This window comes from Salvelinus namaycush, chromosome 10 (assembly GCF_016432855.1).
Source record: "Salvelinus namaycush isolate Seneca chromosome 10, SaNama_1.0, whole genome shotgun sequence".
Taxonomy (NCBI): Eukaryota; Metazoa; Chordata; class Actinopteri; order Salmoniformes; family Salmonidae; genus Salvelinus; species Salvelinus namaycush.
The window spans coordinates 39,522,763-39,539,688 of record NC_052316.1 but is presented as its reverse complement, the minus strand read 5'-3'; the positions used below and the strand labels follow the sequence as shown (position 1 = coordinate 39,539,688).

General features: G+C 43.5%; 1 protein-coding gene across 3 annotated transcripts in view; it reads left to right on the top strand.

Moving 5' to 3' along the window:
- Window positions 1–16,926, top strand: part of LOC120055014 (receptor-type tyrosine-protein phosphatase F-like) — a 334,640-nt gene that overhangs the window by 68,226 nt on the left and 249,488 nt on the right. For all 3 annotated transcript variants that reach the window (XM_039002850.1, XM_039002851.1, XM_039002849.1), the window contains exons 3-4: window positions 10,678–10,823; window positions 15,623–15,764. In XM_039002850.1, coding sequence (XP_038858778.1) covers window positions 10,678–10,823; window positions 15,623–15,764 — 288 coding nt within the window. The remainder of the gene's footprint in view (window positions 1–10,677; window positions 10,824–15,622; window positions 15,765–16,926) is intronic.

The window sequence follows — 16,926 nt, the reverse complement described above, 5'->3', positions numbered from 1 at the left end:
GGAACCCTGTTCCTGGAGTGCCGCAGGTACTTCAGGATTTTGTTCCAACGAATTACCACACTGAGCTGCTTAGCTAATTCATCAGTTCAGTGATTGGCTAAATTCAACACAGGTCAGTTAAATCAAAAATGTGAAGTGTCTTGGGCACTCCAGAGTTGTCTACCCCTGAGGTACAGTTAGTGTATACTGTTAAAACAATAATGCTTTCAGAATAGTTCTTTGTAAATGTTTCTGTGAGCCCTACAGGAATTGAACCCACTACCTTGGCGTTGCTAGTGCCATGCTCTTACCAACTGAGCCACACACGACCTCGAGAGCATGCAGCCTGGGCTACTGTACTGTCTGTTTATAGTACACCCCCATGGGTTCAGGGTTAAAGGTCATTGACTGTGCGTCCTCTGGAACAACAAGTGCAGAACTCTGCCCATACCAACCCCCAACGGTCCTCCGACAGCAGTGTATGTTTTAGGCAGGGAGTCATGTGGGCAGCTTTTATGTTGATTCATTACGTTTTGTCGTTGTTGATGTGTTAGAGATTCAACTAATCTTTACGAAATCCAGACTATCTCTTGACTTTTCCCTCTGTCTCATTATATATTCTGATGAAGGGATTATTATTTCTGGTGCCACTGTACTGTGCAATATGTTGGTGTGTAGCTAGTACATGGAATTGACCCCAAATCATCTGGCTGCCATTTTAACAGACATAACATGAGGTAATATGCCTGGTGCTTAACTATCAATTCTGATACTGCTACACTACAGACATGAACTGAACACAGTGAGATTCTCCCCAGAAATACAGGATCAATTAGTGGCCTTTTACTGATAAGGTGAATCGCATTTAAGCTCAAATTGAATCTATTTATGATTAAATGATGATCATACGATTAAGTATTTATTACTTTGGAGACAGCGGCCCACGTTCCCTCAGCATTTATGGCCAGCATTCAAATCCCTTACAAGGATCTGAACACATAATAACGTGTTATTCAACTTTTTCCTTATGGCCTATTTTTTACCTTCAATATTCACACTGTTTTTTCTCTCCCTTAAATTGAAGAGGCCCGTTCTTGAATAATGTATATAGGAGGTCAAATGTTCTACTCCCTCCTCTCTCTTTATCTCTCTCTCACCGCTCTCTTTCTTTCTCTCTATTTAAAAAGAAGAAGAAATTCAGCATAGTCACAGGGTCATGTACTGTATGAATGTGATGGAGAGAACATTCACAGCTGTCAGTCATATAAGCGTGGGGCTGAAGGAGAAAAAGAGCAGAGCACAGAGCAGATTTTACATTTAGAATGTCATGGCCCAGGGGTCAGGCCATTGTGACCATGGAAAATAAATAGCTAAATAATTGGTGCGAACTCAACCTCGATCCCCCACCGTGTCCCTCAGACTGAAAACCTAAGTCACCTCTGCCCCCTCTGACTCTCTCTCTTTCTGTCTTCTCTCTCTCTCTCTCTTCCTCGGTTCCCACTGAAGCATGTACTGTATATGGGGTGCTGGTTCACCGTCTGTGGGGTTGTGGGGCATTGGAGGCTTCTATGCACAATGGACGAGGAGGGGGGCTTGGTTCTAACTTTTTACGTTCGTTAAGATGAAGTAAAGTTTCTGGTTTTAATGATGAACTATTGGGCCAATAAAGGTATTTTTAAATAAAACAAAGTCTCTATTCCTCTAAATACCTTTCTCTCTTTACTCTTGCTAGCTCTATCTTCTTTTCCTCTAAAATTGTGTTTTAAAGGGCAACCTTGTCCTCCTGAATTCTGGCCCCTCCCATCCCCAGTCACATCACCTTCCTTCTCCCTCTTATGTACTACCCAATAGAGCCCTTCCTAGATGGCCATTTTGAAGTTGTTGTTGTTGTGACATTGTGCCAGTAGCAGAATATTGATTCAACATTCCGGTGGACTGCAGATGATTTTATTTGAGGACAAATATAGGAGTAGAGGTAGCTGGCAGACAGACAGACAGACAGACAGACAGACAGACAGACAGACAGACAGACAGACAGACAGACAGACAGACAGACAGACAGACAGACAGACAGACAGACAGACAGACAGACAGACAGACAGACAGACAGACAGACAGACAGACAGACAGACAGACAGACAGACAGACAGACAGACAGACAGACAGACAGTGGTATCTAACTATCCTGTCCCTTAGAGACTGGGCTGTGTTCTTGTTTCTTTAAGCCTGGGTTCATGCAGGGGGAAACTCGGTTCCCTAGTGAACTGTCAAACAGAAGGCACCTCGATTGGTCTAGGCAGGTAGCTCAGTGGTTATGTGTGTTCAGCCAATAACCGAACAGTTGCTTGTTCAAATCCCTGAGCTGACCAGGTGAAAATTATGTTGATGTGCCCTTGAGCAAGGCATGTAACCCTAATTGTTTCACTGGATAAGAGTGTCTGTTAAAATGTACACTGAGTGTACAAAACATTAGGAACACCTGCTCTGTCCATGACATAGACTGACCAGGTGAAGCCATGATCCCTTATTGATATTACTGGTTAAATCCAAGTCAATCAGTGTACATGAAGGGAGACATGGATTGTGTGTGTGCCATTCAGAGGGTGAATGGGCAAGACAAAATACTTAAGTGCCTTTCAACGGGGTATTGTGCCAGGCGCACCGGTTTGTGTCAAGAACTGCCATGTGCTGGGTTTTTCACACTCAACAGTTTCCCGTGTGCATCAAGAATGGTCCACCACCCAAAGGACATCCAGCCAACCTGACACAACTGTTGGAAGCATTGTAGTTAACATGGGCCAGCATCCCTGTGGAACGCTTTCGAACCTTGTAGAGGCCATGCCCAGACGAATTGAGACTGTATTGCAACTCAATATTAGGAAAGTGTTCTTAATGTTTTGTACAGTGTATTTCTCATTCCCCTCTGAGTGGTGAGAGAGAGAGAGTGAGAGAGACAAAGAGAGTGAGGGAGTGTGAGAGAGAGAGAGAGAGAGAGGGAGTGAGGGAGAAAGAGAGTGAGGAAAAGAGAGCGCTGTGGCTGTGTTATGATTGCTGTGTCTAAGCAGTATGTAATTCTTTCCCGATATGTGATACCTAGTCTAATTGATATTCCTCCATAGGGATCCTACTCACTGTGTTATATACAATGAATTCTACATTACTTCATGGGATTTGTCATAGCTCTAGCAGTGTGGGTTTAGGGCTTAGTATAGTTCTAACGGACAGTATTGTTTGCCTCTTGGTTAGTATGTAGTCACAAAGGGAAACAATATTAGTTAAACTAGTATTGACAGCCGTTATGGATGAGGCCAATTTACAGGGAAACTGCCATTTGAGACCAAGATAGAGTCTACAGAGTGGAACATGGCCGCATCATCACAGTACAGCACGGAGCGACGAGGACAGCTCAACGCTCACTCAGTGTCTCTGTCAGAGTTACAGCGGTGAAATAAGCACTCCGTTTAGGAGAAACGCTGAGGCCAGGAGGATATTTTGGGGCAGGAGAAAAGGGATGGATGGAGGGAGGGAAAAAGGAGAGAAAGATGGGGGTAACTACACTACAGTACACTATGCCTCACTTCTAGGGTTGAATGGCGGGAACCCAGTTATCGAGATATTCCCGTGATTACAGCCCAAAACCACTCCCTTTTCCTGGGATAAATAACTGCGAGAAACCAGTAAAATATAATAGATTATTTATATGAACAGCATGGCATGAAATGGAACTGTTAAATTAGATGTAATATCTAAATCTGGCTTCTTTACAGCCTCTGCATGATGAATCAACGCTCAGGGTGGGGACAGACAGCCCATCTCAGTGTGGAATGCAGTTCACAATGCATGTAGACCTACAGTATCACCTCATCATGTAAACTTTTTTCTGTGCTACAGTAATATTCTCCCGCCTGCTCCCGCTCTCCCTCTCTGGCGCTCGAGGGCGCCAGATTGCCTATCATTACGCACACCTGTCCCCTTTGTTACGTGCACCTGCAACTCATTGGACCCACCTGAACTCCATCATTATTTGATTGCCTCCCCTTTATCTGTCTGCATCCTCTGTTCCATCCCTGTCAGCATTGATGTCGTTACTTTGTCTCCTGTCCAGACGCTGTTCCTGTCCTGTTTCATGTCCGTAGTTTATTAAATGTTCTCCCTGTACCTGCTTCCTGTCTCCAGCGTCAAGCCTCACAAATATAAAGACCGAATGCGCGTCTAATTTACACATCTCCATCTGTCTTTCGGGGGTCACCTTATTTTGAATTGTAAAAAAATTATACATTTTTTAATTGCAGCTGCAGAGCCTATCACTCAAATATCGTTGCTTTAAATCAGTGCACGCGCGAGCTCTCTCGCAGTCTTTCTCTCTCTCTCTCAACTCCATTCAAATTGCATCCAAATAGATAATCCTGTTCTAGATAGATATATTGCTCTATATATAGATGCCCAAGCCACTTTACGGTAATAAATTCAATGCAGTATTAGCCTTATATTTAGCTAATTAATTATGGGTTATGCATAATAATCTTATAATTATAGCTTTTGTCTCTTGCACAATACACAAGCACCTGTGCTTCACTGGCCTCTCCTTAAAAAACGCTCCTTGCCTCTTGGAGTCCCATGCAGGAAAAGATAGACTAGAACAGCTTACTGGACATCATTTTTTAACATTTCTTATACCAATAGACTATTTGAAGATGGATGCAAGCTCTTTTTTGCTGAATGTTAAATACAGCAGCCAATAGAACTCACGGGTAGTTTGAAAGATGCGAGAACGTACGATGGCGGTAGGCTATAGTAGTTGTTTATTCAGACCCATAACCATTGAATCTTCGTGAAAGCCTTCTGCATCTAATTCTAGTGCTGTATTATTCAAGGATGTCATTAGAATGATGAAGGTAAGGACAATGAAATTAATTGGAGGTAGGCTAATAACATTAGGATAAATATTATGAAAGGTATATAGGCCTATGCATCAGCCTACTAATTATACAAATAGGCCCTATTATATTTCAAAATGGAAATTAAATTCACTAGCCTATAATTGTATCTTTATAGTCTGCATGTGCTGCACCAGAATCGCATGTCCTCTTCTGCTTTATCATGGTTTGAACGATGTGTGTAATTCCAGTCCATATAATACAGTATAATACAATACGGTACAGTTATACAGTTCACAAGATTAGCCTACTGCAGCTACCTAAGAAAGCATATAGCTAGCTACATCTATGGGCTTTATGTTTTTCTGTTGTGCGTAATGTGCAGTAGCCTATGTCATATATGTATTGGATAAACACAAAATCATTTGGGACTTTTTTGGGCTTGGGCTCATTAAATGTTGTTAATGTAGGGCTCATAAAACGTATTTAATATATGGCTCGTCAGGCTCAGGTAGCATCAGGGTAGAATGTTCATGCTGATCAAAGTTCTAACCAAATCCAGACATATTTATAATACTTTTGAATGACACTACCGGGTTACCTGGGAGAAAGGTGATTTATTCTCAGGATGGAACATTTGTAAAATACCGGGAAAATATTCAAGCCTACTCACTACCCCCTACATCTAACGCCCACACATCACGTTTTATTAACCCTTCCTTACCCTACAGATACTGTGGCTGTACCAAGTGTCACCCTATTCCCTAAATAATGCACTACCTTTGATGAGAGTCCTATGGGCCCTAATAAGTGCAATTTTTAGGGAATAGAATTCCATTTGGGACGCAGCCTGTAACTGCACCCTAACACAGAGACACTGACATACACATCCCTCCTGCTCTCTGAAAACAGGCCTGATTCCCCAAGGGCAGGCATAGCTCTGCATAATGCATCTACTGCCAGGAACCAAGATACACATGTACACATGTACATACGTACACACAGAGAGAGAGACAGAGAGAGACAGAGAGAGAGAGAGAGAGAGAGAGAGAGAGAGAGAGAGAGAGAGAGAGAGAGAGAGAGAGAGAGAGAGAGAGAGAGAGAGAGAGAGAGAGAGAGAGAGAGAGAGAGAGAGAGAGAGAGAGAGAGAGAGAGAGAGAGAGAGAGAGGTAGAGAAAGCATGAGGCCTGCCTGTCTGCAGCTCACCACCAGAAAATACCTCTGCATCAAAAATAACATAACACTACTAATTACTAATTATACAAATAGGCCCTATTATATTTCAAAATGGAAATTAAATTCACTAGCCTATAATTGTATCTTTATAGTCTGCATGTGCTGCACCAGAATCGCATGTCCTCTTCTGCTTTATCATGGTTTGAACGATGTGTGTAATTCCAGTCCATATAATACAGTATAATACAATACGGTACAGTTATACAGTTCACAAGATTAGCCTACTGCAGCTACCTAAGAAAGCATATAGCTAGCTACATCTATGGGCTTTATGTTTTTCTGTTGTGCGTAATGTGCAGTAGCCTATGTCATATATGTATTGGATAAACACAAAATCATTTGGGACTTTTTTGGGCTTGGGCTCATTAAATGTTGTTAATGTAGGGCTCATAAAACGTATTTAATATATGGCTCGTCAGGCTCAGGTAGCATCAGGGTAGAATGTTCATGCTGATCAAAGTTCTAACCAAATCCAGACATATTTATAATACTTTTGAATGACACTACCGGGTTACCTGGGAGAAAGGTGATTTATTCTCAGGATGGAACATTTGTAAAATACCGGGAAAATATTCAAGCCTACTCACTACCCCCTACATCTAACGCCCACACATCACGTTTTATTAACCCTTCCTTACCCTACAGATACTGTGGCTGTACCAAGTGTCACCCTATTCCCTAAATAATGCACTACCTTTGATGAGAGTCCTATGGGCCCTAATAAGTGCAATTTTTAGGGAATAGAATTCCATTTGGGACGCAGCCTGTAACTGCACCCTAACACAGAGACACTGACATACACATCCCTCCTGCTCTCTGAAAACAGGCCTGATTCCCCAAGGGCAGGCATAGCTCTGCATAATGCATCTACTGCCAGGAACCAAGATACACATGTACACATGTACATACGTACACACAGAGAGAGAGACAGAGAGAGACAGAGAGAGAGAGAGAGAGAGAGAGAGAGAGAGAGAGAGAGAGAGAGAGAGAGAGAGAGAGAGAGAGAGAGAGAGAGAGAGAGAGAGAGAGAGAGAGAGAGAGAGAGAGAGAGAGAGAGAGAGAGAGAGAGAGGTAGCTAGAGAACTCAGGCAGAATACTGTATGTTTTGTCGGCATATATTTGTGATAGCCCGGTGTGTGTGTGTGCATGTGTTAGCCTGCAGCGGTGGTGCTCTGACGAGTTCAGTGGAATATTTAATTACATCTCTGTCTCATCATTATCCCTCTAATGTTTGTTGCCATGGAGCTTTAATATGATGGTGTGTCATCCCAGACAGTTAATTGTGTTCCGTTTGATACCCCCTCCTCTGAGATATGAGACACAGACTGCATCCTAAATGACATTATTTTCCCTATTTAGTGCACTACTTTAGTAGTGTACCATATAGGGAATAGGGTACCTTTTGGGAGGCAGAGAGACTTGTTGTTTCTAAATGGTCAAGCCTAGGGTTTGGGTTAATTCCACATGTTTATTCAGGCATGATAAAGAAGCATATTTAAGATTTAGATTCTTATCTATGCATAGTCACTTCACCCCTACCTATATGTACAAATGACCTCTAACCTGTACCCCCGCACATTGACTCGGTACCGGTACCCCCTGTATATAGCCTCCTTATTGTTATTTTTTTGTGTTACTTTTATAATTTTTTATTATGTTTTACTTTAGTTTATTTGGTAAATATTTTCTTAACTCTTCTTGAACTGCACTGTTGGTTAAGGGCTTGTAAGTAAGTATTTCACGGTAAGGTCAACACTTCTTGTATTCGGCGCATGTAACAAATAAAGTTTGATTTGATTTGCTAGTTATTATTAATGAGAGAGACTTACAGGCACTGGAAGTGGTATGTCAAGTACAGCAACAACCAAACACATGACAGGAAGGACAATACAGCACTGGACGGTTTTGGTTCGCAGGCTTTTTTGACTTTATTTGGCTGCAGGCAGTTTGGTATCCGTGTTTTTAAAACACACATTGTTACTGCCTGAACATTAACTGGTAGGGAAGTGCGAAAGCCCTGGAACCTGCCCAGAGCTGCCTACTCCTGTGTTATTGTTGTCTTTCTCTGTCTCTCTGTCTGGCCTTGATGGTCCTAACGTATACTTGGTACAGTCAGCAGAGGATCAGCCTCCTCTCTGATTCCTCCTTAGGATTTGTCCTTCTAGGGAGTAGCAGAACAGAGCAGAGTAGAGCAGTCTTTATTATCCCGAGGAGGAATTCATTTTGCAGCAAATATTAAAAAAACACAATGAACACGTGACATTAATATACACAAAAACCAGTATGTACAGCAATATGTACACAGTACACAATAATACTACAGCTTGTTGAGGAAGCTGATAGCAGCTGTGATGAAGGAGAGTGTAGACCTGTTCGTTTTAAACTTAGGGAGCTTGTATCTGCGCACTGAGGGAAGCATCGTCAATTAATCAAACAAGGGATGCTGGGAGTTCCTCAGAATAGATTGCGCCTTGTGTATGACTCGTGTCTGATACAGGTTTATACCAATGATCCTGCTACTTTGTTTCACAATGCTACCTAACCCATTCATAGATGCTAACAAGCGCCTATTGACGATAGTATCTTCTGGCTGGAGGAGTTTGGCTAAGAGCCCCGACGCTCGTTCTTAACGTTAAACCGCATCGCTTGTGGTACTGTTTTGGAAATATAAGGAACGTATCTTTCATATCAGCGATGTTACAGCGCTTGTTTACAGAAAACAGACAGAAAACAGAGGAATTGCTGTGCTAATCAGCTATCTGCGTCTCCGAACACCTGTGTGTAAATGGAAGACGGACGGACGCCACAAACTTATTGTCACTAAAAAATACTGTTGGCTGCAACTGTGTTAAACCGGTTAAAATACACAAAAGTGAAATTATTTTTATTGATACATTGTAACGCTCGTCGGAAGGATGAGACCAAGGTGCAGCGTTGTACGTGTTCATGCTTCTTTATTAAAACCGAACACCAAACAAAAGAACAAAAGAACAACGAACGTAACGTCTTGAAGGCTACACAGAGCTAACAAAAAACCACATCCCACAACCTAAAGTGGCAAAACATGCTGCCTAAGTATGATTCCCAATCAGAGACAACGATAGACAGCTGTCCCTGATTGAGAACCATACCCGGCCAAAACATAGAAACACAAACCTAGAAATAAAGAACATAGAATGCCCACCCAAATCACACCCTGACCAAACCAACTAGAGACATAAAAAGGCTCCCTAAGGTCAGGGTGTGACATACACTACATGACCAAAAGTATGTGGACACCTGCTTGTCGAACATCTCATTCCAAAATTATGGGTATTAATATGGAGTTGGTTCCCCCTTCGCTGCTATAACAGCCTCCACTCTTCTGGGAAAGCTTTCAACTAGATGTTGGAACATTGCTGCGTGGACTTGCTTCCATTCAGCCGCAAGAGCATTAGTAAGGTCGGGCACTGATGTTGGGCGATTAGGCCTGGCTTGCAGTCGGCTTTTCAATTCATCCCAAAGGTTTTCGATGGGGTTGTGGTCAGGGCTCTGTGCAGGCCAGTCAAGTTCTTCCACACCAATCTCGACAAACCATTTCTGTATGGACCTCACTTTGTGCATGGGGGCAATGTCATGCTGAAACAGGAACGGGCCTTCCCCACAAAGTTGGAAGCACATAATTGTCTAGAATGTCATTGTATGCTGTAAAGTTAAGATTTCCCTTCACTGGAACTAAGGGGCCTAGCCCGAACGATGAAAAACAGCCCCAGACCATTATTCCTCCTCCACCAAACATTACATTTGGCACTATGCATTCGGGCAGGTAGCGTTCTCCTGGCATCCAACAAACCCAGATTCGTCTGTCGGACTCCCAGATGGTGAAGCGTGATTCATCACTCCAGAGTTTCCACTCCTCCAGAATCCACTGGCGGCAAGATTTACACCACTCCAGCCGATGCTTGGCATTGCGCTGGATCTTAGGCTTGTGTGTGGCTGATTGGCCATGGAAACCCATTGTCCCAACAAACAGTTATTGTGCTGACATTGCTTCCAGAGGCAGTTTGTAACTCGGTATTGAGTGTTGCAACTGAGGACAGACGATATTTACGTGCTACGAGCTTCAGCACTCGCGGTCCTGTTCTGTGAGCATGTGTGGCCTACCACTTTGCGGCTAAGCCGTTGTTGCTCGTAGACATTTTCTCACAATAACAGCACTTACAGTTGACCGGGGCTGCTCTAGCAGGGCAGAAATTTGACAAACTGACTTGTTGGAAAGGTCGCATCCTATGACGATGCCACATTGAAAGTCGCTGAGCTCTTCATAAGGCCATTCTGCTGCCAATTTTTGTCTATGGAGATTGCATGGCTTTGTGCTCAATTTTATACTGTGGCTGAAATAGCAGAATCTACTAATCTGAAGGGTTGTCCACATACTTTTGTATTTATAGTTTATGAAAGTAGAGGGCTTTATGTTTCTAGAACCATACTGCAATTGCTTGTCTGCGCTCTGAGGGAATTTTTTTCACTGTGCTGCTGTATACAATTTGGGGTCAATTTGATTGATGTACATTAGTTATCCTCTCTCTATCTCTCTCTCTCCCAGGCATGCCCAATTTCATCAAATCTCCAGACGACCAGACAGGTATTTCGGGAGGAGTGGCGTCCTTCGTTTGCCAGGCAGTGGGCGATCCCAAGCCACGCATCACCTGGATGAAGAAGGGCAAGAAAGTCAGCTCTCAGCGCTTTGAGGTACATGGTATACTTTACTATTGTATTTCATTCTTTTATTTGACAAGGACGATATTGCACCAGATTTTAGCTACATAGCTACATAATTCTCAACCATAAATGAGAATGGATGAGCTTTCCGGTGCAGAAATGGTAAGAAACATTGTAGGAAGCCCAGGCAGACATAGTAGTCCTTTCCAAATGACATGAATAGATTCATTCTTATTCTGTGGGCGTACCCACATCCTTGTTTCAAAGCACCACTCAACCACATAGTCTGTTTGTCTGTGTCAGTTCAGTGACCACCTCCTCTCGCTCTGTCTGCCTTTTCTTCCAGCATCTGAAGCAATGTGGATGTATGACACCCTGCTCAGACAAGACAGACAGACAGAGAGATAGACAGACAGGCCAGGTAGGCAGGCATACAGACAGACAGGCAGGCAGACATACGCTGAAAGCAGTAGCAGCAGGGAGGCCCATTAGCTGCCAGCTAGTAGAAATGGTTTCAAGTGAAGCGGTCTCAACATGGGTCCTTCCACAGATGCAGACACTCAGCTCACACTGACGTGATTAATAGGAAATATCTTCCATCTGTCTGCATGGCACTCCTCAAACTGAGCCCTGCTCTATGTGCAGTCGGTGTGGAGGTGTGGGAGAGCATAGGAGAGCAGTGGGCCCAGGGGGAGAGAGGAGAGGACTACACTTCAGACCTGGGTTCAAATTATGGTTGCAAAGGGTCGGAAACTTTCCAGTAAATTTCCGGGATTTTTCCATGGGAAGTTAAGCTCTGGAATTTGGGGATTTTTGCTTAAATTCATAAAAAAAGTTAGCTTATAACAGTGAACCTTTTTTTGTGGAATACACATAAGGCAATTCCAGGTCTTGTGGCATATTTTGGTTAAACTCTCCCCAATGCAATGGAATTGCAACCCTCTGCAGACACAGTGCATTCTTCCATCACATGTTCAGCTGATTCTCAAGCTCACTAATGCACACTAATGAGATGCTACTGAGCCCACACTACTACACTGTCTGAGCCAAGGACTACATGCTTTCTGGTAAGTTTTGATTACAATACTGGGTGGGGTGAATATATTTTATATGACATACATTCTTTTTTGTTAACTAGTAGCCTGCTAACTGAAGAGTGTTAATCCACCTGTTTCCATACATTTTTCATTTTAAAACATTTATCTTACGAAGGAGTTGTTTAATCTAACTGCTTAACTATTTATCTGTACATGGAATTGTATTTGGGTTTGTTTTACAATTTTTTTTCTAATCTTTACAGGAAAATACCACGAGCACTATCTGATGTGTGGAGACATTCCTCTGCAGCTAATGTAGAAGGAAAAGCTGTGTACATTTGCAAATACTATGCCAAATCATAAGTGAAGAATGCAACAAAGATGCATAATCATCTGGCCAAGGGCATAAAGTTCCCTCAGCGCTCACAACAAGCAACCTGTGACAAAAGTCCCTCTACTTCTATTCGAGGTGAAAATGATGAATTAGACACCTTATCGATAGCTACATCTCATGGTCCTCCTGGAATCAGAAGTGTTTTTGACTCAATGGAGGAACGTAGTCAGAGAAATGCTGATGAATGTCTTGCTCAAGCTGTGTATGCAACTGGTTCACCTCTGATGCTCACAGGCAATGTGTATTGGAAGAGATTTATGAATGTTCTTCGCCCAGCATACACCCCTCCAACCAGACATGCTTTATCTACTCAATTGCTGGATGCAGAGTTCAACAGAGTTCAAGTGAAGGTCAAGCAAATCATAGAGAAAGTAGACTGTATTGCAATCATCTCTGATGGGTGGTTGAATGTTTGTGGGCAAGGAATAATTAACTACATTATTTCCACCCCTCAACCAGTATTCTACAAGAGCACAGACACAAGGGACAATAGACACACCGTTCTCTACATTGCAGATGAGCTGAAGGCAGTCATCAATGACCTTGGACCACAGAAGGCATTTGCAATGGTGACAGACAATGCTGCGAACATGAAGGCTGCTTGGTCTAAAGTGGAGGAGTCCTAACCTTACATCACACCCATTGGCTGTGCTGCTCATGCATTGAATCTGCTCCTCAATGACATCATGGCACTGAAAACAATGGATACACTCTACAACAGAGCCAAGGAAATGGTTAGGTATGTGAAGGGTCATCAAGTTATAGCAGCAATCTACCTCACCAAGCAAAGTGAGAAGAATAAGAGCACCACATTGAAGCTGCCCAGCAACACCCGTTGGGGTGTTGTTGTCATCATGTTTGAAAGTCTCCTGGCGGGGAAGGAGTCTCTCCAAGAAATGGCCATATCACAGTCTGTCGATATGGACAGCCCCATCAAGAGGATCCTCCGGGATGATGTATTTTGGGAGAAAGTGGTAAGCAGCCTGAAACTCCTGAAACCTACAGCAGTAGTCATTGTGCGGATTGAGGGAGACAATGCCATCCTGACTGATGTTCAGATTCTGCTTGCAGATGTAAGAGAAGAAATCCGTACTGCCCTGCCCACTTCACTATTGCTCCAAGCAGAGGAAACTGCAGTTCTGAAATACATCAAAAAGCATGAAGACTTCTGCCCAGGCTCTGTCGCAGCCGGCCGCGACCCGGAGGCCCACGGGGCGGCGCACAATTGGCCCAGCGTCGTCCGGATTAGGGAGGGTTTGGCCGGCAGGGATATCCTTGTCTCATCGCGCACTAGCGGCTCCTGTGGCAGGCCGGGCGCAATGCGCGCTGACCAGGTCGCTAGGTGTACAGTGTTTCCTCCGACACATTGGTGCGGCTGGCTTCCGGGTTGGATGGGCATTGTGTCTTGAAGCAGTGCGGCTTGGTTGGGTTGCGTTTCGGAGGATGCATGGCTCTCGACCTTCGCCACTCCCGAATCCGTACTGAAGTTGCAGCGATGAGACAAGACTGTAACTACTACCAATTGGATACCACAAAATCACTTTTGTTTTAAGCGTGAAGACTTCTGCCTGAAGCCCATACATGCCACAGCGTACATGTTGGACCACAAGTATGCTTGCAAGAGCATCCTGTCTGGTGCAGAGATCAACAAGGCCTATGATTTCATCACTACCGTGTCTCGCCACCTTGGCCTGGATGAGGGCAAGGTTCTTGGCAGTCTGGCGAAGTACACTTCCAAGCAAGGGCTTTGGGATGGAGATGCAATATGGCAGTCGGGCCAACATATCTCATCAGCCACCTGGTGGAAGGGAATTTGTGGATCTGAGGCTCTTTCCCCTATTGCCTCCATCATCCACCAAATCCCACCAACATCAGCCGCCTCAGAGTGCAACTGGTCCTTGTTTGGGAACACACACACCAAAGCATGCAACAGGCTGACTAATACAAGGGTTGAAAAATTGGTGGCCATCTTGGCAAATTTGAGGCTTTTTGAGCCTGACAACAAGCCATCCTCAACAAGGTTGGAAAGTGACAGTGAAGATGAGGCCTCAGAGTGATGTTAAAGAGGTGGGTATTGAGGAGGTCCAGGGAGAAGACATGGAAGCCTGAGAGGAAGACAACCAAAGCTTTAGTTTCTAGACTATCATTTTACAGATGTATATTGAAAATCTTTTTGGGAGATGCGATGTATCATTGGGGATCATTCAATATTCCCTTTCTTTTGTTGTTCAGTGAAATCATCCCATGTGAAGAGTCAACTCATTCAATTAAAGTTCAATTAATAAATCAATTGTTTTTTATTTCTATTGGAAAGATTTAATAATTTGCAATTATGTCTACTAATGATAAGGTAAAAGGTTTATGTTTCTGTCTCCATATGATATGGTAAATATATCCAATGCAAAAAACATCTACATTTAAATGGTATTAATATTAATTTGCATATATTTCCGTTAATTCCCATATATTCCCGTTAATTCCCAGGGAAAGTTTCCAACTCTGAATTTTCCCCAAAGTGTGCAACTCTAGTTCAAATAGTATTCAAAATCTTTCACATACTTTAGCATTGCTTGATTGAGCTTGCATGGCGCAATTGAACCAAGGGAAGAATAGCCTCTTCAGTGAAAACCTAGCCTATCTGGCACGCTAGACAGGCTCAAGTGAACGCTCAAAGTAATTGAAATATTTCAGATACTGTTTGAACCTAGGTGTGCTCCACTGAATGTTCAGGAATGTTCTCTTCCTGTCATGTGGATGTTTAGGTCAGCCACTTTCCACTGCAGCGTAAGGAATTTTAGGAGACCCTCTCCCCTGACCTCTGACCTCTGATTCTTTAACCCCTAAAGGCTGGCTTCCTGAAAGGCCTTGCTGAAATGCCTGCTGTTCACTCAGGCTCATTTCATACAATAAACTTCTCTCTAATTGGGTGATTGTATCAGATCAGACGTACTTACTCCTCTTCACTCCCTGTGGAGCGTAGGACCACAGCAAGGTCATGCAATGCCGGGCGGTCCTTTGCAGTTGAGATTAGATAAGATGTAGTCTCTATTTGAGATGGTTTATTAATAGTACTGATGGAGTTTGAGTTTGGTCAGGTTTGCGTCTTCTGATCTGCTAAGGCAGACTCTTATTATAAACCCAGTTCCTCCTAGCTAAATAGAAAGTAGCAGATATCTTAGCCCTGTATTAGTCCGCCTGCCAATGATCAAACCAGGAGTATTCACTGGGCTCAATGGGCTGGTACTCACCAGGGCTCTGATGTTGCTGTACGTATTGATGAAATAGCGATCAAAGGGATGCCTTGTTAAGATGACTGTTTAAATCAGTTTGGAATATTAGTTACATGGCGACCATGGGTCTCATTGCTTTTTCTCTCCTCTACCCACCCTTGTGTTCAGGTGATAGAGTTTGATGACGGCTCAGGGTCCGTCCTGCGTATCCAGCCCCTGCGGACCCACAGGGACGAGGCCATCTATGAGTGTACCGCCACCAACAGTGTGGGAGAGATCAACACCAGTGCCAAACTCACCGTCCTGGAAGGTAGGAAACACCTCGATCACTCTCTCTGTCACTCCCTCTCAATCATTTTCTTTGTCTTTCTTTCTTCCACTCACATACACGATCTACACACACACACACACACACACACACACACACACACACACACACACACACACACACACACACACACACACACACACACACACACACACACACACACACACACTCTCTCTTTCCCTCTATCTTTCTTCCTCTCTTGTTCTCTTCATCTATTCCCACCACAATGGGTTTCTCTGTCTTGATCAGCATTGCTTAATACAGTATGTCCATGCAGATTCCAGCCATGTCTGGATGTGTGCATTACTTATCACAGAGGACCTAACCTGGTTGCATGTCAGAGTGGAGAGGGTGTTTTATGCCCGGCTCCTTCAGGTACCCTTCTGCTTGGTTGATGAAATAGAAACAAGAAGTCAGCTTGTGATTTGCCGGTAGCTGTTAGATGTTCTGATTACACCGGGCCAACAATGTGTCTTGACATTTTATTTGATTACGCATTCCGACCATGAATTTACAATCTATCTGCAGGAATTGATTTTTAAAGCTACTGTAGGTGGTTCTGTGTGAAATGTGTTTTTTATCTCCTGCCAGTGGGAAGATTAAAGATGATGTCCAACAGCAATTATTTAATCCACACTCAAATTGTTAGAGAAATATCTGCGCAAAAATATATCCTGCTGCCAGGGTTTTTGCAAATCACCTAGGAGCACATTATCTGGACTAGAAGACGATATATTGTAGATACCATCAGGCTGGCTGGCTTTCTTCTTGGCTCGCTCAGCAAACATATCTGGGGGCTGTCACGCAAAACACCCAAGCCTTATTTTTCAAGGCTTCAGGTTACATCCCAAATGGCACCCTATTTCCTATGTAGTGCACTACTTTTGACCAGGACCCTATGGGGGAATAGGGTGCCCTTTGGGACACATCCTCAGAACTACCAAAGGCCTTGTTAGGAGTGTGGCTGGGTGCTGAGGTAATTGGTGTTAACAGGGATCGGTATCTGCTGATCTAGGATCAGATTAATGGTGGGATTAACATCAGTCTGATGTAGATGTATGCAGATAGCTTGCGGACAGAGAGATAGAGAGATGGAGCCAGGCAGGGGGCTTTGTAGCATGTAATAGACTGGTCTCTGATCAGA